The sequence below is a fragment of the Amborella trichopoda genome, chromosome 13 (genome assembly GCF_054954075.1).
Source record: "Amborella trichopoda isolate Santa Cruz 75 chromosome 13, AtrichopodaSantaCruz75HAP2 v2.0, whole genome shotgun sequence".
Lineage (NCBI taxonomy): Eukaryota > Viridiplantae > Streptophyta > Magnoliopsida > Amborellales > Amborellaceae > Amborella > Amborella trichopoda.
In genome coordinates this window covers 19,180,337-19,205,385 of record NC_142348.1, presented here as the reverse complement: position 1 = coordinate 19,205,385, position 25,049 = coordinate 19,180,337, and the positions used below count along the sequence as shown (strand labels likewise).

The following is a 25,049-nucleotide window of genomic DNA, read 5'->3' as shown; positions in this document are numbered from 1 at the left end:
CTATGCCCCAAACGAATGAGATATATTTGAAAAAGTATTATTCTTGAGCTATGGTCCAAACTATACGACCTCTAAAATATTAGCACACGTCCTAGTGGCATGATGTTAAATTGCATCACATATGGTCTCGAAGGTATGACCGTAAATTGCCTTCATTCTGTCTTGGTGGAAGACCTTAAAACACACCAACTTGGCTGTCTCGAAAGAATGACCTTAAACATGCCTCTCTATGGTCATAACAGCATGACCTTAAAACTACCACCTCAAAAAGAACGGACGTGACGAAAACCCGCAAGGGCATCACGACTAAAAAGAGTCGAAGAAGAAGAAAAAGAAATGACATGCACAATAGTATTATCAATTGTTACAAGCAAAATATGTCAAAACAAAAAAAGAGCATGATGAAAACCTGCTAGGGCATCATGAGTAAAAATGATAAAATGGTGGACATTGCATAAAAACCATGGGCAACAGAGCCACAAAAATATTATAGATATGGGATTCTTGGGAAACCCAGAAATGGCACACACCCTAAGGACTCGGACGAAAAACCGAGAGGGAATTCAAGTCACACATGGTGTAATTCGATCTTACTCCCATGAAAATAGGTCTCCAAGCTCATCTCTTACCCCTTTTTAGAGGAGACAAGGGTCGGTCAAAAGAGATAAAAGAAAGATGTAGCCATGAGCAAACAAGAACAAACCATGGAAGCAAAAAAAGAGAGTAATACAAATCAAAGATGACGAGCAGAGAGCATTCATTCCATATGCAAAAAAAAAGAAAAAAAGGATTACAAAGTTGTGGTTGCATTTTCTTTTAAAAAAAATGGGATCTGGACACTCAAAATGCCCAAGAATTCATAGTCTTTTGGAAGTTTTTAAGGGCTCTTGAATTTTGGTCTTCACTGCTCGTGACGACTCTGCCTTCTTTGTCTGCTCCTGTTGGGCCTTCGATTGGGGGATATTGGCATCAATAGAATTTTTTTGTAAGGCAATAAGTGAAAGCCTGACCAAGTGATAGTTTTATGGAACGATACTAATGAATCACAGTTTACCCAAGTGCTGAACATGGAAGTCGATCAAATCATTCAGGCATGCAACCACCTCGAAGATGGCTGAAAATTATCACCACACAAAGTTATTCCAAAAAGATTATGATGACGATGTTCTCCCATGAATTTTTGTTGATCATGTGATATGTCATCCTCGAAACTATGACTTCTACATGTATCCTCATAATAAGCCAATTAGTACTACAAGACTAGCTCATTATCATGTTGTGATGAATGAGATTGGGTTCAGGCCTGATGACCTTCAGAACCTCATACACAGCCTTAGACTCTATCCTCACCCCTGAGAACAAGAGTCGGTAAATTTCAACTAACTCGTCAAGAGTTCTGCTTGCAAAAGAAGCACAAGAGAAAGAAGATGAGGAAATTGACAATGCTCGAGAAAGTGCTCAATGAAATTTCTGATAGTATAATACAGAGGGATGAAAAATGATGAGGCACATTGAAATGATGTTTAAAAGAAGGCCAAGGCATCTGAGTTATACCAAAGGAAACACTCGAGCATAACAATAAACATATGGTGCACAGTCTAAAAGTAATAAAGGAAAGATGGTGAAAATTTTACCGGGCGAAGGCACTACGAAGAAAAGGCTATGGAAAGTACCCTTTTTTTCTAACAGGAACTGGTGTTAGCCATGGCTGTGGCGTTAGGATCATTTCGCAGCTGAAGTTATCTTTCTCCGATCGAAAGTGATGAAGAATGGTGAAAGGTAAGAACCTCGCTCTCACCCTCCTCTTCTCTCTTCTTTCTTCTCTCTTCTCTCTTCTCTCTTCTCTCTTTTATAGACCCTTGCCCTCACCTAAGAGTGGGCCCGTTAGAATGTCGTTTCATCTCCCTTCCTTGTTCATTTCACCTCCCACGTGGGTCCCCATTAAAACAACACTCTATCTCCGCCCTTAAACGCGGGCCTGTCAAAATCCCGTCAAACTCATCTCACTGCAAACTCCCACCTATCGTTTAAGGCGCAGACCTGTCAAACTCATTTCACTGCAAACTCACAAATGCCCACCTCTCGTTTAAGGCGCAGGCCCATCAAACTCATCTCACCGCAAATTCACAAACTCCCACCTCTCGTTTAAGGCACGAGCCGGTCAAACTCATCTCACCGCAAAATCACATACTCCCATCTCTCGTTTGAAAGCTCAGGCCCCCATCTAGGTGTGAGAACCGACTCCCTTACCATCATTTTCTCTTATCCACCATCTCTAATGAACCACCATGCTTGATGGGCTATCGACGCCAATGGTCTATCAAGGCCAATAGATCAATATCCCTAAAAACACACCAACTCGATGGTCTCGAAGGCACGACCTTAAACATGCCTCCCCACTGTTACGGTGACATGTCCTTAAATTTTCTTCTTCAAAAAGACGGACACAACAAAAACCCACAAGGACGTCATGGGTAAAAGTGTCAAAGAAAACAAAAGAAAAGAAAAATAATGGGCGCAATAGTAACATTAACTATTGTGAGCAAAATATGTCAAAACAAATGGGCACGATGAAATCCCTTAAGGGCATTGTGAGTAAAAATATGAAAATGGCAGACATGGTATAAAACCCATGGGGAAAAGAACCAAAAAAAAGAAGAAAGATACGAGGTCCTTGTGGAAACCAAAAATGGCACACACCTCAAGGACTTGGATGAAAACCCTAGACGGCGTTCAAGTCATGCATGGAGGAGTTCAAATTTACTCCCAACATGCTTCCAGGCTCATCCCTTATCCCCTTTCTTAAGGAGATAAAAGTCGGGCACAAAGAAATAGAGAAGAAAGCATACAAGACAAAGAAGAAAAACATTATTCCATGTATATGTCAAAGAATTACATAATTCGTGATTACATTTCTCGCAAATGGAATGACAATATCAAAACAAGCAAAAAGGGAGTCCCTGGGCCCTTAGAACTTGCTAGCCGCTTCATGAATTTTTGCCCTCAGCTCCTCCACTTGCTCCAATGCAATCTGCCTATGTTCCCGGAGATGCGAAATCATTTGAGTGATTTCACTTGACAACGTACCCGGTGCAGCCATCTTAGATTCCAACCTCTCCAACTCCTGACGCTTCCTCGAGGCTTCTTCTCATTGCCGGCTCCTCTAAGTCTTCAGTTGTTGGAGGTTTGCTACTTCATCTTCAGTGACCCTTATCAGTTCCGAAAGCAGCAAGTCATCCTTCTTGAAATTGGCCTGATGAGAAATGAGATATGCTTCCTCTTCTCATACTTCTTCATGAGAGCCAGATGCTTGGCCAAAGTCTCCTTAGAAGAAGTTAGGCGTGCTTCATAGGATGCCTATGCTTCAAGCATGCATTGAAGGGCTTCAGCTCCCCAGCCCTTGAGGTTTTGTAGTAGCCCGTCTAACTAATTGAAGGTTTCTTTGTCATAATGTATGGCCCTTAAACCTGTTGCACAAACCTTAATAGCTTCTACCTCCACCTTAAGGTTTGAGAGAGGACATTCCCTTATCCCTTCAAGGCCCAATCATAACATTCTCCTCACAAGTAGTGTCTTAGCATCTGGTGTGGATGGAGGAGGAATTGAGGGACCAACTGTAACGAGGGGAGGAGCTTCAATAGCTGGCTCCCTGACAATAAGAGCCAAAGCCTCATTGAGAGGAGCAGGAGGCTCAGACGAGGGCTCTTCAGCATGCCCTGCTGAAGCTGGCACATCTGGGGCCGATACTACCACCAATTCCAAAGAAGGAACGTCCAAAGGAGGCTCCACTTCCGGTTCCAATTCTGATGCAGCCGGGGCAGGAACTTCTGGAGCTACCGCCTCTACACCCGAGGCATCATTGACGGCCTCAATATTCCCCTCTTCGGTGATGGTGCACAGAAAATCTCCCGGGCTCAGGGATGGGCGAGCAGGGGACCCAATAGGACTTGCAACAGGAGGCGTCTTCACCTCCACTATTGGAGAAGGAGCCCTTATTGGCTCACGACTCAAATTGAAGGTGGTCAGGCATAGCATCTTGGGTCGAGACACAATAGTTTCTAGCTCTACTCTTGGAGCTGAAGTTGACATCACTGGAGGTGGAATCGGGACCGTAGAAACCCCTGCTCTTGCACGCTTGGCAGGTGGAGGTGGTGGTGACGTGCTCGGAATTGAGACACTCTTCTGGCTCACACGAGCACCTCTTTTAGGGGCCACAGGAATGGGCTCGGGACTCTTTGTCCCTTTCCTTTTTCTTCCCCCTTTCTTCTTTTCGCTCTCTTCAAGGGGTTCACTTCTTAGCTCTTCTGTGATTGGAGCCTTCTTGCCCCGACAATTCCTGGCAGCAGGAGTAGAATGGGGTCCACTACCTATGAGGGCGTTCAAGTCCTGGATGGGTCTCCCTTCTTGGCCCGAAACTGCACACCCCTTAATCCACTCAAAGATGGAACTAAGGTCATCGACCAACGAAGAGACCAGATATTCGATGCTGGTGACATCTCTATTAAAAAACCAGGGTTTGGCGAGCTCTTTCCAGTTTACCAGGAAATCTAGCTCGCAAACTCAGGAGAAGAAAGGCAGAGAAAAACGTCTTCCCACCTTGCTATCACGCTTGGCGCTGTTGATGGCCTTCCACGGATGGTCCGAGCACCAGTAAGAATGGTTGGTGATGTTCCTCCACCGTTAGTAACCTTCTGTCACGTGACCCACGCGACCGTAGTGGGGGCCTACAGACTTGCTTAGTCGTGTCGTGTGAGACAAAGACAAGTCTCATAGGCCATCCTCATGTTAATATCAGTCCAGGACTCACGACTCACTCGTGGAGCCTCATGGTCATGCTTGGCCCCCTTCTTCTCATACTTTTTCTCTAAAAGGATGGTGAAGCAACACCCCCAGTCCAAGCCATGCTGGCAAGCAAACCTGTTAGAGAAGTAACCTTCCAACTTCCTGTCCCTAATGCCTCTATAAGGAAAGATGCAACCTCTCACACTTTGGAGATACATAATCTCCTTTGTCTCGGTGGACCGTTCACAAAAACTCTTGCCAAAACCATCTGTAAAGACACTATCGGTGGGATTACCTACTACAAAAGGGCTTCCACTAGAGAAGAAGGAAACATTGGCTAAAAACTTGTGCACGTCTCTTGACCATCTGAAGATGGACCTCATCCCTGCAATTTTTAACATGTGGGGGAAAAAATATCCTGCAAGGCTCCAATTAAGTTTATACGCCCCAGTTTTGGTTCCTCTCTCAGGAAAATATGCGGAAAGCCACTCGAAGACATAATGGATCGAGAAACTAGTTGTAAACCGTCCAGGCAAGGCCTCACCATTAAAGGACTTTCCTTTGTTATCTCTTGAGGGAGCCTTATCATGTGCAATGGCCCCCAAGCAATGATAGATGCTACACAAGATTGGCTGGGCCAGGGCATACTCACGCCCTTGAGCCAATCTATAAGCCACAAAGAAGCAACCTGGCTGGATGATATTGCTTCTTGAGCTCGGTAGGGCAAACTTGCATAAAAATAGGACCAAGTAGGCAGCCAAATACTCATGGTCCTTCTCCCCTCTTCTAGGAGGAGTAACAGGTCTCTTGAAAGGCTTTACTGCTTCTACTCTTTGTGTTCCATCCTCCCACAAGGCACTAGAGCTGGCATCCCCACTATCTTGGCCGTCCCCATGGAAATAATCCCTCCAAGCATCAAAATTCACCCCTCCATACTTAAGTTTGGTCTCTGAATGTAAGAGTTGGTAAATCTCGAACAACTCATAAAGACCAGGTAGGGTTGGCTCACCATTAATGAGCAGACTTCCAAAAATAACTTCGTTGCTTGCCACAAATTCTTCATAAATGTCTCCCAGCGTGGGCAACCCACCAACGCAGTACATATTGAGGAGAGTGACTCCCGCCTCACCTTCATCAAAATGCCAACTATTGGTTTTATAGCCCAATGTCTCCAACAGGGCCCTGATGGTTTTGGTACATCGGTCATAATAACCAGCGGAGCACTGGCATGTTGTAGCTAATCCACATGCCTTCAGAGTTTTTGTGTGGGAATCAAGGATGTCAAGTGTCCAAGTGTTGTACCCGGGCATCTATTGATGCTCCCCCTCGAAATGGAGCCCACCAGGGGCCCAATGAAGACCAGGCTTCTCAAGCATCCTCTTCCCCAATGTCGGAAGATTCTCACTAGAATCAAAATTCTTATGGAGTGCATGATAAAAGGAGACACCATCCCCTTGAACTATGATTCACCATTATCATCCTCATATCGGCAAAGCCAGAGTTCCTCTCCCATGTAAGTGATACTCAGGGGCCATTCTAGTGCCTGGGTGGGTTTGAGAATACTAAGTGTGGCCCCCCAGACAAAAGACGAACCTGTATAAGAATCGCTTCCCAACTCCCCTTCACGAGGCAACTGGTTCACGTCAAGAATTTTGACTTTAGGCACAAAGGAAAAAATTGTCAAAATATAGTTCATGGTGCCCAAATCATGGTCAAATGAACCACACAAAATATGGTTGTAATATGCCTAATTGGAATTCAAGGCTTCAGGCTAAAGGGTGGAGCATTCATGGCGCGTACACGCACATAATACTTCACATAGGTGTTCATGTCACAAAAGCATACAAACTCACGAACGCATAAGATTCAAGCGTGGTCACAAATCTCATAGTGTGTGCACGCACAAGTTTCAAGTGTGGTCACAATGCTCATAGCCCGTGCACGCACAATATTCAAGAGTGGTCACAGTGCTCATAGCGCTTGCACGCACAAGATTCAAGCGTGGTCACAGCGCTCATAGCTCGTGCATATACACGAGCACGTGCACGCGCAAGTTCAAGACTGACCAAATGCGTGTATGCGCAAGTTCAGGCACACATAAGAAACATAGACTCGTGTAGAGCTCAACTAAAGTGCATACATGCCCAAATTCAGGCATACGCAAATTTGTGCATGCGCAAGATCGTGTACACACAAATTTCGTGCACGCACAAGAACATGCACAAGCAAATTCGTGCACGCGCAAGACTGTACACATGTTGATTCAGACAAGCGCGAGCACCCTAACATAGGTACGTGCAAGTTCAAGCACAGCCGAGCTCAGCAAAACACTTGTAGTGCATACTCACCACTAGCACCTCACCTAGGTGTTTACAGTGTATGTGCGTGCAAGATTCAGGAAAGACGCACATGCAAGCAAAGCTTTGCCCAAAACGCATATGGTGTAAGAGCATGAACAAGTCCGACTAAGAGTGGTGAGCATCACCGAGAGGCTCATGGTGCAAATGCACCTGGTGCTTAGGAACAAATCGAGGCAAAGCTCATCAATTTTTTTTGAAAATGGTTCACGAAGCAGGAACCATCAAACAAGTGAAGGCCTGAGCAAGCACACTTAAGAAACTCAAAGTGTAAAGAAAATTGCACAAAAAGAAGCGTTGGTGCATTTGACCAAACACTTGGTGTGCGATGGAAAGGTAAAAGGGGAGGCCAAGAAACATAAACAATGACATGGAAAGTAACAAGATCAAAGAGGTGGACCATACGTTGACGAGCAACAGAGTTTGTGCTAGCAATTTGACAGTTGCTATTCTTTGATGGAATCTGATTGATTATTACTGTCACTCAGTTGAAAGCAAGGGAGGTGAGAAGAAAAATGCAGTAAAAAGGTAAAAAGTGATTATTGAGATGGGGTAAAAATGTCCCATCGTGCCCTTTTATACCCAACGAACACGTGTCTATTCAAGTGTGCGTTTGTCTGTGGCTCTGTCATGAGACGCTCTGGCTTCTTCAATTAAAACTTCTGTATTCGCGTCGTCGTGCGCCTACATCCCGGAGATGTTCGAATAAGCTTAGGTCCGCGTAATTCGTGCAACCCTGTCAATATGCCTTCTTCTATAAAAGCCCGGGCACACACTTTTTTGCACGGCCACATCAAAACACCTTCTCTTTCAAGCCTTTTCATACAAACCCAAACACGCACTTTACGCGTGGACCTATCCAACTATCTTCTCTCCCCCTCCTTGCTCGGACACACAGATGTTGGGCAGTCCCGTCAAATTGTCTTTATAGCTCCTCACACAATTCGGGCACATGCATTTCACATTGCCCTGACAATACCTATTCATTTTGTTCCAAATTTTCATACAAAATATGTGCACACATACATGTGCGGTTCCATCAAGTTCATCCTTATCCCCCTCACATTGGTTGAAAAGTTCAGTTGTTCATCACCTCGGATGATACAAATTCCCCAGTAGGCCACTCTCATCAACAAAGAATCGTTTTAGAAGTGCATTGTCACCTACAAGTCCATCATCCCCAAGATGGTTCATTTCCAAAATACAAGCCTCACCCATGGTATCTGTTACCACTGTGAGCCTTATCCAAGCACATCCCCTCTGTCTTATGCCTTGTCAAAGGAGGGAGTTTCTCTAAAAAGAAAAAGACATTGGCCATGATGAGCGTCTGATAAAGATCATCATCAGTAAAAGTGAGAGCTTCAAGCGGGCATAGCCACGAAGCTATGAGTAAAATTGTAAAAGCAAAAAATAGGGCATGGTGAAAACCAGCAAGGGCTTCATGAGTAAAAATGATAGGCGTGCATGGCCATGAATCCATGAGTAAGAGTATCCTAAAAATGAGAAAATAAGGTATGGTGAAAACCTGAAAGGGCACCATGAGTAAAAACGGAAATCAAAGGTGGACGTGACCTCAAAGTCATGGGTAAAATAGCCACAATAGAAAGAAGAAGTTGGTGAAAACCATTTTATGGCGCCACTTCTATCCAGTTCAGATAAAAACCTGAAAGGGCACTTGAACTAGTAAATAGGTTGATGCAACACTTGACCAAAGACAACTTCAACTAATTAGAGCAGAAAATCAAAAGTGCTGGCTGAAACCCTAACCAACCCTCTTGAAAATGAAGTTCCTGCACCACTGGGATCAAGTCCACCAAAGACCCTCAGTTGTTGCAAATAACGCTGCTGATGTGGGAGCAAGCCCTTAAACAAGGCACCACTCATAGCCAAATAAAGTTCCTGCACCACTGGGATCAAGTCCACCAAGGACCCTTGGTTGTTGCAAATAGAGCAAGTCCTTAAACAAGGCACTCACTCACAGCCAAATGAAGTTCTCGCACCAGTAGGATCAAGTCCACCAAGGACACTCAGTCGTTGTAAATAAAGCTTTTGTTATGGGAGAAATCCCTTAAGCAAGGAACTCACTCAGAGCCAGGAAGATTGGAAGACGCTGGCAGAAATCTGGACCAGCCCTTCCTCACCAACTAGATTAGGAGCAAAGCCCACCAAGGGCATCCACTAGCTGGTCCATTAGGAGGTGTTGTTGAGACGGAACGGTAATTCTTTCCACAAGGCACCCTATCAGCACACTCTCCTAGAAAATGGATTCCAGTGTCCTCCCTTTGGCATTCATCTTTGTATCATCCACACCCTCCGCTAGAGGCCTCACACCATCAGCAACAACCTTAGAATCAACATCAAACTTGGGTGGTCCTGACACTTTCTTCTTTGAATCAACATCAATGGGACCAAACTCCTTTGGGTGCACATCTATACAGGCAACATCACCATCCGTTAAACCACCATCTTTAGCGTGTTTCTCCCGCACTCTCACCAATTCCCTTATGTGATAGACCCATAGATTCAAGGGTAGAATCTTTGGCAATATCATAACTTCCCATACTCATCGAATTGACCAACATAAAGGGGAAAGATATGTCTACTGGTTCCAAAGTAGAAGGTTTATCAATTACCACACCATTAGAGTTATTAGATTCCAAAGAAATAGAAGGAACAATCAAATTTAAATTCGTAACTTGGTCAAAAAAGGGTAGATGTGGGGTACTCCCTACCCTCGCCATAATGGGAATACCTTTCGAGTCCTCCTGCTGATGTGGTGAACCAAGACTGTCCACCAATCCAATTGTAGACACGTCCTCAGGAGGTCGACCTAAGCTTTGATTTGCAACAGTTGTGGCAACCAATCTTGTTGCAAGAACAACGACCTCATCCTCCATCAAGCTTATCAAGACTTGGAAGGATTTCTATTGAATGGTGTTTACATTTTTCGTATAAACAAGTTGCTGCTTGCCCTTTGCAACATGCCAACCCTCCTCACTTGTTGGCAACTTGATTGCACCGCCATTATTATCAGTCGGAGTTTTCACATGAATTTTTTATTAGCAAGAATCAACTGAATGACCCATTCTTTTACAGCCTGTGTAAGAAACATGGATAAACTCATACAAGATTAATTGTTTGTATGATTTACCTTTGATTATGAAACACACCTCCTTTACTCGAGGTCTACTAAGATCTAGGGCCACACAAATTCGTGGTTCAATACGGGTTAGAAACCTTGTAGGTTTTTCCACGAAGTTTGGTTTACCGACTGAAGCCGTAATACAAAAAAGTAACTCAGGTTCCCAGAAAACCATGGGCAAGTTAAGGAGTTTGATGCAAACTGGGACCTGTTGTCTTGCTTTCCTTGAAGGTGTAACTATCGAGCGTCACTCCTATAGGACCAGGCACTTCTTGTTTACAAACCATGGACCCTCGGTTCTAGCTATCTCCATTTCTTTCTTGCTCTGGAACCTGAAGATCAAGAAGCTATCATCGAGGAAGAAAACCTCAAGGTCTATCTCTAATCGCCATATTCTCGTTAAGATATTTTTCATATAAAACTATTCTGGTTTTCTTTCGAGAAAGTACCTCAAAAGAAAATTCTCTCATCTGGCCATGCAAATCTCTGTAACCTGATCTTCTATTTGAACACAACACTTACCATCAACAACATTAATAGGGGTTGTTTCAGTATCGTCAAAGTAAAAGACCCCATTCTGGATTCCCTTCTCTCCAAACAGGAGATCCGAAGTCGTCCCTTTGTTTCAACAACTCTACTCTTTTGTCACAAGTAGATCTGTGGTCAATGGCGAAAACTCCGCATTCGTATTGCCTTCAAAATGATATCAGAAACAACATCCCTAGCATTCATAGGACTTGGATGCAACAGATCTGCATCCTTATCCTTATCAGATATCACCATTGTCATATTAAAATTCACAACTACCATTTCCATGGTTGAAAGATCCATGTCTGCATGGTCCTCACTCCCATCATACTGAGGGTTGTAACCCAGAGAACCAGTAGCAGCATCACCCAAATCCAGATGACCTGAGGATACACTATCAACCTCAAGATCACCAGTAGTTCCAGAACACCCCGAGTCAGGGGGCTTTTCAGCCATGAGGGGGCGACCCCTTGGCTGGTCTCCCAGCGTCAACAGCCCCTGTCAGAGTTCAGCAGCCTCTCTTTCTCTCTTCTCTCAGTTCATTGGCGGCTCCTTTTGCCTAAAACCATTAAGTAACCCTAACTGTGGTATGTCAGTGGGGATTTGTGCCCCTACCCTTTGGTAAGAATGGAGTTAGAGACCTCAATATGAGGCTCAGCAATACTACCGTTAAGGCCCCAGGCCATTATCGAAAACTTAATATTAATTGTTCCTTGCTTAGCCTATAGGATTGAGTACTATCTCCAGTTCACTGTCTCCTCTCAAAACTTATAATATTTGTTATTTATTCTAGTGAATGTTTTCCTCTTTTTCTTAAGAAAAATTCTCAAATCACCATCCGATTAAATTTTTTCCTTCTTTTAACCTCACAAAGATATCTTGGGCAATCCCAATCATCTATAACTATTGATGTAATTTTAAGAGAGAAAGAGCTATTATTGAAAGTTTAGAGAGAGAGACAGAGTCACATAACTCTTACTAAAAAACAGTGGCAAAAAAAAAACTGTTGAAATTCAATGCCTAAAAGAAGTGGAAAATCAATCTTTGATGATGGAATGAAACATTTGTTTTTGCTTGTTAAGAATCAAACTTTGAAAAGTGATAAAAATACTTGTTTTTCGCTGCTGAAAATTATTGTGTAGCTCGTCTTTCTTTTCATTTTTGGTTGTTGAAATTGCTTGCATAATTATCGTATGCTTTAATCTCTTTAAGTGAGAAAATTTCATGATCTTGATTTAGTGAACTCAATTTTTGTGATTATGTTATACCATATTTTTTGTCGAAAATATCAAATATCATTTTAAGCTCTCTCACTAGAGCTAAAACACATTCATAGTGGGTTGACTCAGCCTCCATTCGACATGTCTCGAGGACCAAGGATGGATTCACAGAGTTAAAAGAGATCGTAGCCAGAAACCAACAGATTTATATGGGAAATTACATCTATTGTGATGTACTTGGTGTCAGTACTTTTAAGCTATGTTTACCAAGAAAAACGAATCTCCTACTGACTGATACTTTATATGCGCCCAATGTGATGTGCAATTTACTTTATGTTGCTAGGCTAGATAATAAGGGTTATGAAATAAGATTCAGGTCTGGTCAAATCACTATTGGCAAACATTCTCGAGCATTGGTGCATTGTCCTAAAGTTGACAAATTGTAACGATTGAACATTAATGAAAGTTCATCTTATTCTGGTTATATTGATGCCTCTTTTTACGATGCCTCTTTTTACGCTTATGTGTGTGTAGATGATTCATATTTATAACACTTAAGATTATGACATATAAATAAGGATAAAATGAATTAAATGGTTAAAAAAAGCTTGTTCCCCAACTTAGGAGAAATTGTATTCAAAACATGCGAGCCATGTATTTCTGGTAAACTAACTAAGAAGCATTTTCTTAAAAAAAAAAAGTCTAGTGAATTACTTAGTATAGTTCACTCAAATATTTGTAGCTCATTAAATGTAAAAAACATAGAGGTATGGAATATTTCATTACATTTATAGATGATTATTCTCGTTATGGATAATTAGTAGAAAGTTAGATGCATTAAAACCAATGGTTTAAAAAACGGATCGGTGACTCGGATCGGGCTCCCAAAAAACCGATCCGGATTGGCGAATCGGCGATCTGGATCGGGAATCGGGTGAATCGGTCAGAATAAAGCTTAAAAAAAATCCGAAAAAATTATTAAAATTCATTATAAATATTGTTTTTTAGGAATTCAATAAGAATGAGGGTACTCCATTAAGAATTTTCGTGTTTTTGAATGAATATGCGAATATTGATATGTTCTTTCCCTGTATGAACCGCCATTCAGGATTTAATTTACATCACACAAAAGGATAAACATAGAATTATCATGGAATAAGTATATCAACATACATGGACTACAATAAAGCATAAAATTAGTAACATATGATCTAAAAATAAAATGATAGACGACGTTATTGTTCTTCTTGGTTGAATTCGTTTTACAATTCATTGATTCGATCTAAAAACGAATCATCGATATTAGCAGGCTTCTGACTATTCCCAAATCCCTAAGTGTTAGTGTTTTGTTGTGTTCTCAATCTAAAATCCCCGAAGATTGTCCATCCTTCATGCTCACCTGCACTGTCGTGCTCATCCCTACACTGTTGCTATTGAGACTCGATATATGAATAATATGGTTGGAATAGGGTGGCCTCATAATCATCATCTCTCTCATTTTCTCTTTGAATAATATGGATTATAAAAAAAAAATAACAAATTTTCAAAAAAAATCGATCATGGATTAAAAAAAAAAAATCAAAAATTTTCAAAAAATTCTATCATGGATTACAAAAAAAAATTCGATCATGGATTTAAAAAAAAAATCACAAATTTTCAAAAAATTCTATCATGGATTACCAAAAAAAATTCGATCATGGATTAAAAAAAAAAAATCGCAAATTTTCAAAAAATCCAATCATGGATTACAAAAAATTCGATCATGGATTACATAAAATTCGATCATGGATTACATAAAATTCGATCATGGATTACATAAAATTCGATCATGGATTTCAAAAAAAAAAAAACAAAAAAAAACAAAAAATTCAATCGTGGATTACAAAAAAAGAAAAAAACAATTCGATCATGGATTACAAAAAATTCAATCATGGATTACAAAAAACTCTATCATGGGTTACAAAAAAAAACAAAAAACAAAAAATTCGATCATGGATTACAAAAAAAAAAACAAACATTTTGATCATGGATTACAAAAAAAAAACAAACATTTCGATCATGGATTACAAAACATTCGATCATGGATTACAAAAAATTCTATCATGGGTTACAAAAAAAAAAAAAATTTGATCATGGATTACAAGAAAAAAAAAACAAACATTTCGATCATGGATTACAAAAAATTCTATCATGGGTTGCAAAAAAAAAAAAAAAAAAAAAATTCGATCATGGATTACAAAAAAAAAACAAAAAACAATTCGATCATGGACTACAAAAAAATCGATCAAGTATTACAAAAAATTCTATCATGGATTTAAAAAAAAAAAAAAAAAAAAATCCGTACGGGACTCGTTGATTCCGTACAGTGAATCGGCGAGTCACTGTGCAGAATCGTCCGGTTCTCTCTAGAACCGGACGATTCCCGTTTTTTTGGCCGATTCGATCCGTCCATGGCGATTCCCGAGTCGAACCGAGCGAGTCCGTTTCGACTCGACGTTTTTTTAAACACTGATTAAAACCATTTAAAGAATATAAAGCTGCTGTAGAAAACCAACTAGGTAGACATATTAAAATTCTTCGAACAGATAGGGGAGGTGAATATTGCTCTGCCTTATTTACCGAATTTTGTAAGGAGCATACTATAATTCACCAAACCACCATGTCATATACACCACAACAAAATGGTATAGCTGAAAGAAGAAATATAACTCTAATAGATATGGTACATGTCTATGATGGTTATTCAAATTTATCACCTCAGTTTTGGGTTGAGGCTCTCAATACTGCAATGTATATTATTAATTGTGTTCCAACTAAATCTACAGAGATTACCACAAAATTATGGATAGATAAGAAACCTGACCGTATTATCTTGAAAGTTTGGGGTTCTTGACCATATATACTTATGCCACCACAAAATAGAGATAAATTACAAAGTAAAACTGTAAAATGCTCATTTATAGGTTATTCAGATAATTCTAAGGGCCATAGATTCTATAACCATGATACTAGATCCTTAATAGTGAGCCGTGATGCTCAATTTTTTAGAAAATAGAGATCATGAACATATTTTAAATAACCCTATTGAGTTACACTAAATTGATAAAGATAAGGATCTCAAAGACCCTATTTCTCAGTCTCCCTCTATAATTGATGAGAATGATTCAATTAAACCGAGTATACTAGATAGACCTAAAAGAATTAGAGCCCTACCTAGGAATTTAGAAGAATTTTATTTGTTTATGAATGAAGATAATTATTCTCCAATGAGCGATGATTCAATAGATGAACCTCAAAGCTACAGTAATGCTATTAGCTCCCATGAATCAGTTTAGTGGACTCAAGCCATGGAGGATAAACTTTATTCTATTAAAAGGAATCAAGTTTGGGAGTTGGTTGACCACCCTAAAAATAGAAAAGTCATTGGTTGTAATGGGTCCTAAAGAAAAAGCTTAATGTAAATGAATCAATTGATAAATATAAAGCTAAGTTGGTAGTTAAAGGATTTACCCAAAAGAAGGGTATATATTATGTAGAGACTTATTCTCCAGCGGCAAACCTTTCATCTATTAAGATCATCCTAGCATTAGTTGAATTTTATGATTTAAAATTATTTTAAAAGGATGTTAAAATACCTTTCTTGAATGGAAACTTAAAAGAATATATATACATGAAACAACTAGAAGGATATACAAATAAAAACCAAGAAGACAAAGTATACAAACTAAAGAAATCGTCATATGGTCAAAAATAGTATTTTAGACATTGGTAGTTTACTTTTCATTATACAATCATTGAAATTGGTTATGTAGTCAATAGATTAGACCATTGTGTATAAGTCTGGAATAATGGGAGCAATTTTGTTACATCATCATTATAGGTAGATGACATTTTGCTAGCTAGTTATGATATTGACATGATTAACCATACCAAATCATGGCTAAGTTCCCATTTTACGATGAAAGACATAGGAGAAGCCTCATAGTGGGCATTAAGATAACAAGAGATAGAAGTTTGATACCTCTATATTTATCTCAAGAAATTTTTTTAAAAAGTATTTTAAAGAGCTTTAAGATGAAAAATTGCAAGCTCATAGATACACCTGTTTTAATAGGCTTAAAATTGTCAAAGAAAATGTGTCATTAAATGATAGCAACAAAGCTGAAATGGAAAGAAATCCATATGTTCAAGCTATAGGATGTATAAATTATGCTATATTGTGTATAAGACCTTATTTGAGTCATGCATATGGTCTTGTGAGTAGATTTCAGAGTAATCATGGGATGACTCATTGGCAAGCAGTAAAAAAGATATTCAGGTATATTCAGAAAATTAAAAACTACAAATTGTGCTTTCAAACTGAAAATTTAGAGGTTATTGGGTAGTCTGATGCAAACTTTGCAAGAGACCTAAATGATAAAAAATCAACCTCAAGATTTGTATTCTTCTTTTAAGGTGGATGTGTTTCTTAGAGATTTAAGGAGGAAAGCCAAACGTTGGAGTACAACCTCCTCCCATCCCTTTATAAGTAGGGTTTTCATAGCTATAGAGAGGCACACAAAGAAAAATACAGAGTTCTCAATAGTTCTCGTAAAACCCTGATCTCTGCGATTTACAGTCTAACAATAGTGCCATCAAAACCTGGGAGTTTGGTAGGTATATATTCTTCCCCTTAAGAATTCAACAAGAATAGGTCACATTATCCTATACAATGTCTCTGACAGTATTCATGTATTTTGCTAATGGAAAAGTATCTCGTCCACGTCATGTGGATGGGTGGAAGGGAGCACCCTTCCAATGGTTGAGATCTCATATCGCCATATCTAATAGTTGAAAATTAGTCTCGTATTTTATTTTTTATTTAAACAATATACTTCTCTGATCATTGGATTATAATAAAAAAGATCAAAATACTTTTTAATTTATTTTGATCAATATTTTTTATTAATTTTATTCAATCTTACTCATAAAAATGAATACAAAACAAAAATTTCAGATTAAAATCATATTTTAATAAAAATAAAAAATAAACAATGGGATTCATTATTGGCCCTTGGATGAGCTTGGTTTAATTTGAACCATGTGCACCTTTTAAGCATCCACATGTTGTAGATTCAATAACAACCCTTTGCTTATAGAAATAAAAGGAGATTCTTTTTAGCTTCTATCACCAAAATCTAACTATTGGTTGTAGTACGCTAATAAGTAAAGTTTGATCCCTGAAAAGGTACCAGTGAATTGCGGTGTGTTAAGCCAAGGCACTTCCTATTCCGTCAAAAATTTGAAGGTCTAATTTATTTTTTCGTATTTAACTCAAGGGTGTGTATGATAATGCAGAATTTGGACTCTAAAAGCCCGAAATTCTGTGAATACTGGAGCACTCCCGCATGTGATTAGAGTCAAACAATTGCTAATAAAGCCTTCATGATTAGGTGATTGGTCGAAATTCTGTGAATACTGGAGCACTCCCGCATTTGATTAGAGTCAGACAATTGCTAATAAAGCCTTCATGATTAGGTGATTGGTCAATTTGAAGTTTAAAAATGGAAACTTTGTGGCTGAACATTTAAATGATATCATCATCATCGTGAAAGCGTTTTCCTAACTAATTGAACATAGAAATTAGATAGAGAGTATAATTAATGGGAGTCACTGTTGTACGACGCGATTGCTACAGTATACGCGAATGAACCCGATTGAATTTGGGTCATTTTGTGGCCGATCTGACGGTCACGACTTCATTTCGTGTTTGAATTTTTCATTTTTTTTCTACAAATCCAAATCACTTGAAATTTTAGATATGTGTTCTTCTCATCAAGGCGCACCTAATAAAAATATAAAAAAAATAATTCACGAAAACAATAGCCAAAAAGATTCCCGAAACATTTCTGAGGTATTTTGGTCAATTTATTTTATATAAAATTTTGTTTTGATATTTTTTGTAGATTCATCTATTTTTAAGAACGCGTGCTTAAAATTTCAAGTTATTTGGATTTGTAGAAAAAAAATTAAAATTCAAACACTACCGGAGATCTGTGATAGTCAAATTGGCCACATAATGGCCCAAATTGAATCTGGGCCATTCGTGTTTACTGTAACTATACGCCCATAGGCGTACATGATATTTTCCCATAATTAATCAATAACAATTTATAAAGATGATGTTACACGATGAACAAGAAGCCTTGTTGTTGCTTAGCTCATTGCCAAATATTTGGGAAATAATCTTCCTAAGCAACTCAGCATTAGGAAGAAAAGAGTTCATGAATCAAGTGACCAGTAGGCTGTTAAATGAAGAAACAAGGTAAATTTCATTGTGTTCCTCTCAACAACTAGCTTTAGTTGCAATGAGCTGTGAGTGAAGCAAAATAATGGACCAACACATTCCTGAAGAAACCAATTTCATTGTGCTATGGCTGGGAATACATAGAAAATTGTACAAAGCTCAAGCAAAAAGAAGAAAAATGCCAAGATAAAGGTAAAGATACCTATATAGTTGTAACAGATGTTGATGTCATAATTATCGCCATTTGAAAGGAAAATCGCCCCACCAATGCAAGCAGACTAGACTGTTGGATCACAAGCAAACTATTTTCAATCCAGTCTATTAATGAATAGTTTTAGGAAGTGTTCGCTCCCCTCTAGCTGAGAGATCTATTCTGCCCCCACTTATTTGAAACTACAATAAACACACTAATCCTACTACATAAACAATCATCACCATACAAGCCTTGTCTTAATTATTTGCAGTCGGCCACTACTACAAAAACAATAACTTGTCCACTAGCTTCATATTTTAATCTTATAAGAGCTGCGACATCTAATTCCAATTGTCCCTTGACACCCAAATTCCCCATCTCAGGGATACCAACCATTTACAGTCATTCCACCATCAACACAAATGACTTGGCCTGTGATATATGATGCAGCTGGCATGCAACAAGAGATGCAACTTCTTCAGGCTCCCCTATCCGCCGCATAGGGGATCGAGCAACAACTGACTCTAATATCTTATTTGGGATTAACTGTGGAAAAAAGAAGATAAATTTATCATAAATAGATTTATTTGCCCCAAATAATTCTTACTTCCTTGGCAACTCTATTGTTTACAGGTGCATACATCTTTCGCAAGGGTCCTTATAAACCAAGGCGACACGCTGTTGATCTGGATATTGTCCTTTGCCCACTCACATGCTAGGTTCTTAGTAATTTGATTCATTGCACCTGAAAGAAAACTTTAAATAAGAAAACCGAAAAACTTCCATACATGCTAATTTAAGGTCTGCGACGTTCAAATAATTTTATAACCCAACGTTGCCCTATAAAAAGCCACCAAAATTCCGAAAAGACTACAAACAGAACCTGTACTTTCGTTATTCCCATTAAAAAGGGACCTATTTGATAAGACTGCAGTCTTTTAGGATTGCCGATAAGAGTAAACATGGCTATTTCTTTGATATGATTATTAGATTGTACAAATAAACACACATGAGAGAGAGAGAGATATTAAAAAGAATGGGAAAATATCTAAAAGTTTGAAGCTTAAAGCTACCTTTAGTTGCAGCATAAGGAGTCCCACAGGCCACAGCTACACCAACCACCCCAGCAACAGAGGATATGAATACAATATTTCCTACTTCTGATGCTTTTAGAAGAGGATGCGAGAGTTGACACATATGGTAAGCAGATCCAAAGTTGGTTTCCATTACAAAAGAGAGTTCCTCAGCTGTATATGCGACAGTGGGTTTTGCTATGTATGTCCCAACATTGTTCACCTGAAACCAGGAAGCACAACAATCACATCATTAGAAGGTAAAAGACAACCGATTATGCCCAATTTATGTAAAAATTTATGTAAAAATTCAGCTAGAAAAATGTTGTACATTTAACCCATGAGAAAATATGGAATGTTACCTGCTGATTTACATGTACTTACCAAGAACCAAATCCCCTGCTAGTTGTATTCAAAGAAATATGATGTGTTCTGGTCATTTTAGGAAAGATTAGCATGTTGTTTCCATTACTGATGAGAATCATTGTTCTTTTTTTTTTGGGGGGGATGGGGTAGGGGCAGTGGGAAAGGGGGTGACTGGGGGCAAGGAGGGTGTGTGTGTGACTGCAAGTACTTTAGATAAGGGGGACATGTTACAAATGTTTATACCATTGGTCTTCTAATTCTTTCTCAAAGAAATCTCGGAGATGGAGAGGCATCATAGGCCAAAAGAGAGATAGATGGTAAATTATGGACAAAAGTGAACTTTTGTTAATATTGGCCATGGATATTGTGGATTAATATAAAACACAACTATATTGTTTTATTGTGAGTGAACAAGCCTAAGAATTGATTTGGAGGAACCAAAATTTAGGAATGGGCTCAAGGCTAGGTGGTCAGGGTGCTGAATCACCATAGCATGACGTTTTGAGTTTCACTCTTATCATGAGTAGAAGACCCAATGCCGATTAACCTACCCAAAAAGTTAAAAGAACAAGAGAATGTTTTCTCTCATAATGTAGAAGCGAAAAATGGCCCAATTGGGCTATTATTCATGGGCACCTCCCTTTTGTAGTCGTGTTGATCGAGAGAACAACTACAAAAGCGTTCTTTACATGGCAACATGGAATACTTGTTTTTCCCCATTTATAAAAAAACTTTCTTTTGCCGAATTTTTTTGCTGTCCAAATGGGGCATGATGCTCTCTCTGGCTACAACATCCATGAAATTTGCAAATTATGATCTCCATCCAATTTCAAAATTCTTGCAGCTATCATTTTCAGGTTTATGCATGACAGCGAGATGATCGTATTGTATATATCCATCATCAAAATTAATTCTGTTTCGAAAGCTTAAAATTTGAAAAGAAAAACATATGCAGATCTGTTTTAGAAGTACAACAAAGGAGGAGAATATATGATACAAGGATATTAAGCTTCCCCTTAAAATGTGCAGAAACAGTTTCAATCAATTTCTCCCGATTGGGATGCAATGATAAATTACAAACTAAACCATGAATATCTAATCCCATGGCCTTCCACTCATGCAAGCATTGGTTATGCTCGCCTTCATCGAGAGTGCAGGTATAGACTGATGCTCCAAGTCCAGCTAATTCTTCGACTATAGCACGCCTATGCAAAGATTGAAATGGGCATGTTACACAAATGTACAAGTGATAAAAAAAAAAAACTTTTTTGGAGCTAAATATCCATTGAATTCAATAAGTGTAATTAAAACATTTTATACCGTGCCAGGGATTTAAGAAGTTAGACTTAGTTGACTAAAGATTAAGATAATAATATCAAGGAACGGATTTAATTTCAATATATCTTAGAGAAGAAAAAGCAAATAAATTTAAGGAAAATGCAGAAGGAATGCTGATGAGGAGAATTAGGTCCAAGATGCCTTATTTTACACCATAAATAATAGTTTTACATTAAACATGTAAGCACCACACCCTAAGGGGCCGTTTGGATCCATGGGATAGATTACTCTGGGTAATCTATTTCTATTGAAATACATTTCGAGAAAAGTATTTCCTATACAATAGATTTCAGCTGTTTGGATGCTACATGGATGCATAACATATTCATTTTTAAAAAAATTTCGTTAAATATTTTTTATTATATTATTTATTATAATGTCTTTTTTTTGTATTAAATTTGAGATAGTTTCTCTCTCCACATATTTGAGATAATTTCTCTCCAAAAAAGGTCAAGTAATTTCTCTATTTAAAATTTGATATAGTTTCTTTCTCTAAAATTTTAAGATATTTTCTCCCCCTAAATCTTCAAATGTGATATAGTTTCTCTTTCTAAAATTTTTAAGACAAGTTTCTCTCGCGAAAAATGTTTAACTACTTTTTATCTCTAAAATTTAAAATTTGAAATAGTTTCTCTATCTAAAAATTTTAATTACTTTCTCTTTCTAAAATTTGATATGGTTTGTCTCTATAACATTTTAAGATACTTTTCTTTCTAAAACTTAAAATATTAGACAGTTTCTCTCTCTAAAACTTAAAATTTGAGATAGTCTATTTTCTAAAAAATTTGAGACGATTTCTCTCTCTGAAATTTTTTAGTACTTTCTCTCTCTAAGCCTTAAAATTTGATACAGTTTCTCTCTATAAGAATTTTAAGGTACTTTCTTTTTATAAAACTTAAAATTTGATATAGTTTCTCTTTCTAAAAAAGTTGATATAACTTCTCTCTTGACTAATTTTAGAGTACTTTCACTCTCTAAAACCTAAAATTTGAGATCGTTTTTTTCTCTAAATTTATTGAGATAGTTTCTCTCTTTAAATTTTTCTTAGATACTTGTCTCTCTAAAATTTGATTTAGTTTATCTCTCTAAAATTTTAAAATTTTCTCTTTAAATTTTAAAATTTGAAATAGTTTCTCTATAAATATTTTGAAATAATTTCTAATTTCTATAATCCCTTATCTTTTTGTTTTTCTTTTGATTAAAATTTACATACAAACCCAAAAAAAGTTTTAGTATCAATGAATGATCCATATTTTTGGACTTCTACAGTGAGGTCCTAAATTGTTGACTCTTTTCATCTTATTCATATTTTACCTCAACTTCAAGAGTAGGTATTTTGAACCGTCCAAGCGTTCGGTCAGTTCGGTATTTTATAGCACCCAAACACAAAAAAAGTTAGGTGTTTGAGCTATTTGAAAGTAAAACTTTCAAGCCGAACAAAACACACATGAGCACAAAATAAAAAAATTCATATAGTCATTTTCAAAATCCAACTTTCTAACCAATATGAATACATAAAGAAACTAAGTGTTTGGTGGTTTGAAAGTCCAACTCCTACATCATTGAAATGCCTTGTTTCGCCCTTTCTTTCTGGCTCCTCTTTTATTTATTGTTTCTTCTTTTTTTTTTTGCAATACCAAAGTGCAACTCTCAAACTATCCAAACACAAATCCACCCAAAAACCCAATTCTGCTTTCAAAAACCAAGGCTAAAATGGGAGTAAATAGAAAACCTAAACCATTTTGGACTTCACTATAAATGTCCAAAATTATGAACCATTCTTTATTATCAAAACTCACAGTTTTTACGTACGTTTCTCTTATTCTTATAAATTTAGAAAAAAAATATCCGCCGGCCTGAGCAGGCTCCATTAAGAGAGCTAGGCTTGGGCTAGGCCAAGGCCCGGTTCAACCAACCTTGTCCAATATTCCTAAGTGCTTAGAAACTCAAGATATTTTTTCTTTTTTCTTTTGAAATGAAGCACTCGGTGATTCATAGGTAGGTGCCAAAATTTCAGATTAAAAAATCGTCTTAAATAATATCTTATACCGAGGGAGTAAGTCTACATTATGCTTCTTCTCAAGCAAGCCATATAGGTCACTAAAAAAATCTATCAGCCATCTTCAAAAGAGCTCTTGCAATTGACCAAAGCCCAGAAGGTTTTGGCGGGAGTATACTATCCATCTTCTCCATCGGGTAAAACTTACAACAGGAATATCTTTTAGATCTCAAATTTTGGGGATGTGATCTCTAAAACGCAGCATGCAACCTTAAAGGAAACACAAGTTAACTCTCACTCTCTATGCGTCTTAGAAAGGGCATTCCAAGATTGCACTGTCCAATTTTTGGATGGAATAATCTACATGTTTAAGAATTCAAAATCCAAATTCTTTTCGTTTGAAAATATTCATCTAGTTATAATTAGATGGATCAAATAAAAAAATGTAAGTTTTTTGCCCGAGGGAGTAGAGTGTTTAGTATACTCTTGAAGGTGCATAGTATACACGCTCTTAACTAATTTATCTTGGGGAATGATCTCACATCATATGGACATTGTAATAAATAAAGCCACATTTCTATAAAAATATATGTGATGCATTTGATCCGCACCAAATTTTTCACAAACACTCTTCATCTTAATAATCAATTCTAAAAAAATAAAATTTTAATTTGCACTATAGATATAGTTAAAATGAGTCCCTTCCAACAATGAATCTAGACCATCCATTTGGTGATGAATTTAAAATCAATTTTTCCTTTTAAAATGTTTATTTAATGATAATAACTCCATTTAAATATTTTGAAAAGGAAAATGATCCTTTTAATGCTTAGATCTAATTACCTCACCAAAATAAAGGGCCTATATTAATTGAGATAAAAAAATATATATTTTAGGGTGTGTTTTCAAATTTAAATTTTTTATAATTGTTGATTAGAATGAATAGAGTGTATATTTAAAATTTGGAGTCAAACATTGAGCCATAACATGAGTTTTTGAAGATTGTTTCATTATATTACTGTAGAGTTGTTGCATGAAATCACATCCCTTATAAAAATGCTTCATAAAACCCAACAACCTTGGACCAACTCAAACTGATGAACATTGTAAAGGTCTTTGTGTGTGTGTAAATAAGAGTAGATAAAGAATCTGATAGGCAAACAAAATATTTATCAAATCAACAAACAAAATGAAAATCAAATCAACAGTGAGAAGATCTAAGAATAAAGAAGCTACAATATGCATGCAGCACTGAGAGTGAGAGTGAGAAAGAGCATTCAAAAGAAAGAGAGAGACCCAATTCCTTAGGTAACGCCAGTAACCAAAGCAATCATGTGACGCAGAGACCACCTCTCCCCTCTTTTCTTGCTCACTACCTCCATTTCCTGTGATTTCTTTCTCTCTCTCCCTCTCTCTTTTCTCTCTCTTACAAGCCCTGACTTTTTTTGTGGCAGCTGATGTCTTATATAAAGTTTTGAAACCACATGGCAAATGAAATATGTGGCCAAGGAAATATGGACATTGATTTTGTCTTTGAATTCAATGCCTTTTTATGTAGTGCGCATTGGTTTTGTCTATGAATTCAATGTCTTTTTATGTAGCGCGCACGTTTTTCTTTTGTTATATTGCAATAAAGGTGGTCTCTTGTCCAAATCTATAACAGGCTTCAACTTTAAGAGGTGGAGATTGGTGCTGCCTAAGATAAAAAATGCTGGAGTATTGTCCTTAGGCAGCGCCCAGCATGGGGAGAATAATACAAAAATTA

General features: G+C 37.8%; 1 protein-coding gene and 1 pseudogene across 10 annotated transcripts in view; one reads left to right on the top strand and one right to left on the bottom strand.

The window, feature by feature from the left end:
* PSS1 (phosphatidyl serine synthase family protein) overlaps positions 1-12,513 on the top strand; it is an 87,824-nt gene extending 75,311 nt beyond the window's left edge. For 8 of the 9 annotated variants that reach the window (XM_088856535.1, XM_088856532.1, XM_088856550.1 and 5 more), the window contains one exon: positions 12,146-12,513. In XM_088856535.1, the coding sequence (XP_088712661.1) occupies positions 12,146-12,475 (330 nt within the window). In that variant the 3' untranslated portion in view covers positions 12,476-12,513. The remainder of the gene's footprint in view (positions 1-12,145) is intronic. The other variant, XM_088856538.1, reaches the window with a different exon arrangement.
* A 6,240-nt stretch (positions 12,514-18,753) lies between these two features.
* LOC18433860 (tropinone reductase homolog At5g06060-like) lies at positions 18,754-24,666 on the bottom strand (annotated as a pseudogene). The gene is made up of 5 exons (XR_016048176.1): positions 24,581-24,666; positions 20,945-21,152; positions 19,582-19,804; positions 19,150-19,253; positions 18,754-19,054 (listed from the first exon to the last, which is right to left on the bottom strand). The product of XR_016048176.1 is annotated as a tropinone reductase homolog At5g06060-like (transcript).
* Positions 24,667-25,049: the final 383 nt, after the last annotated feature.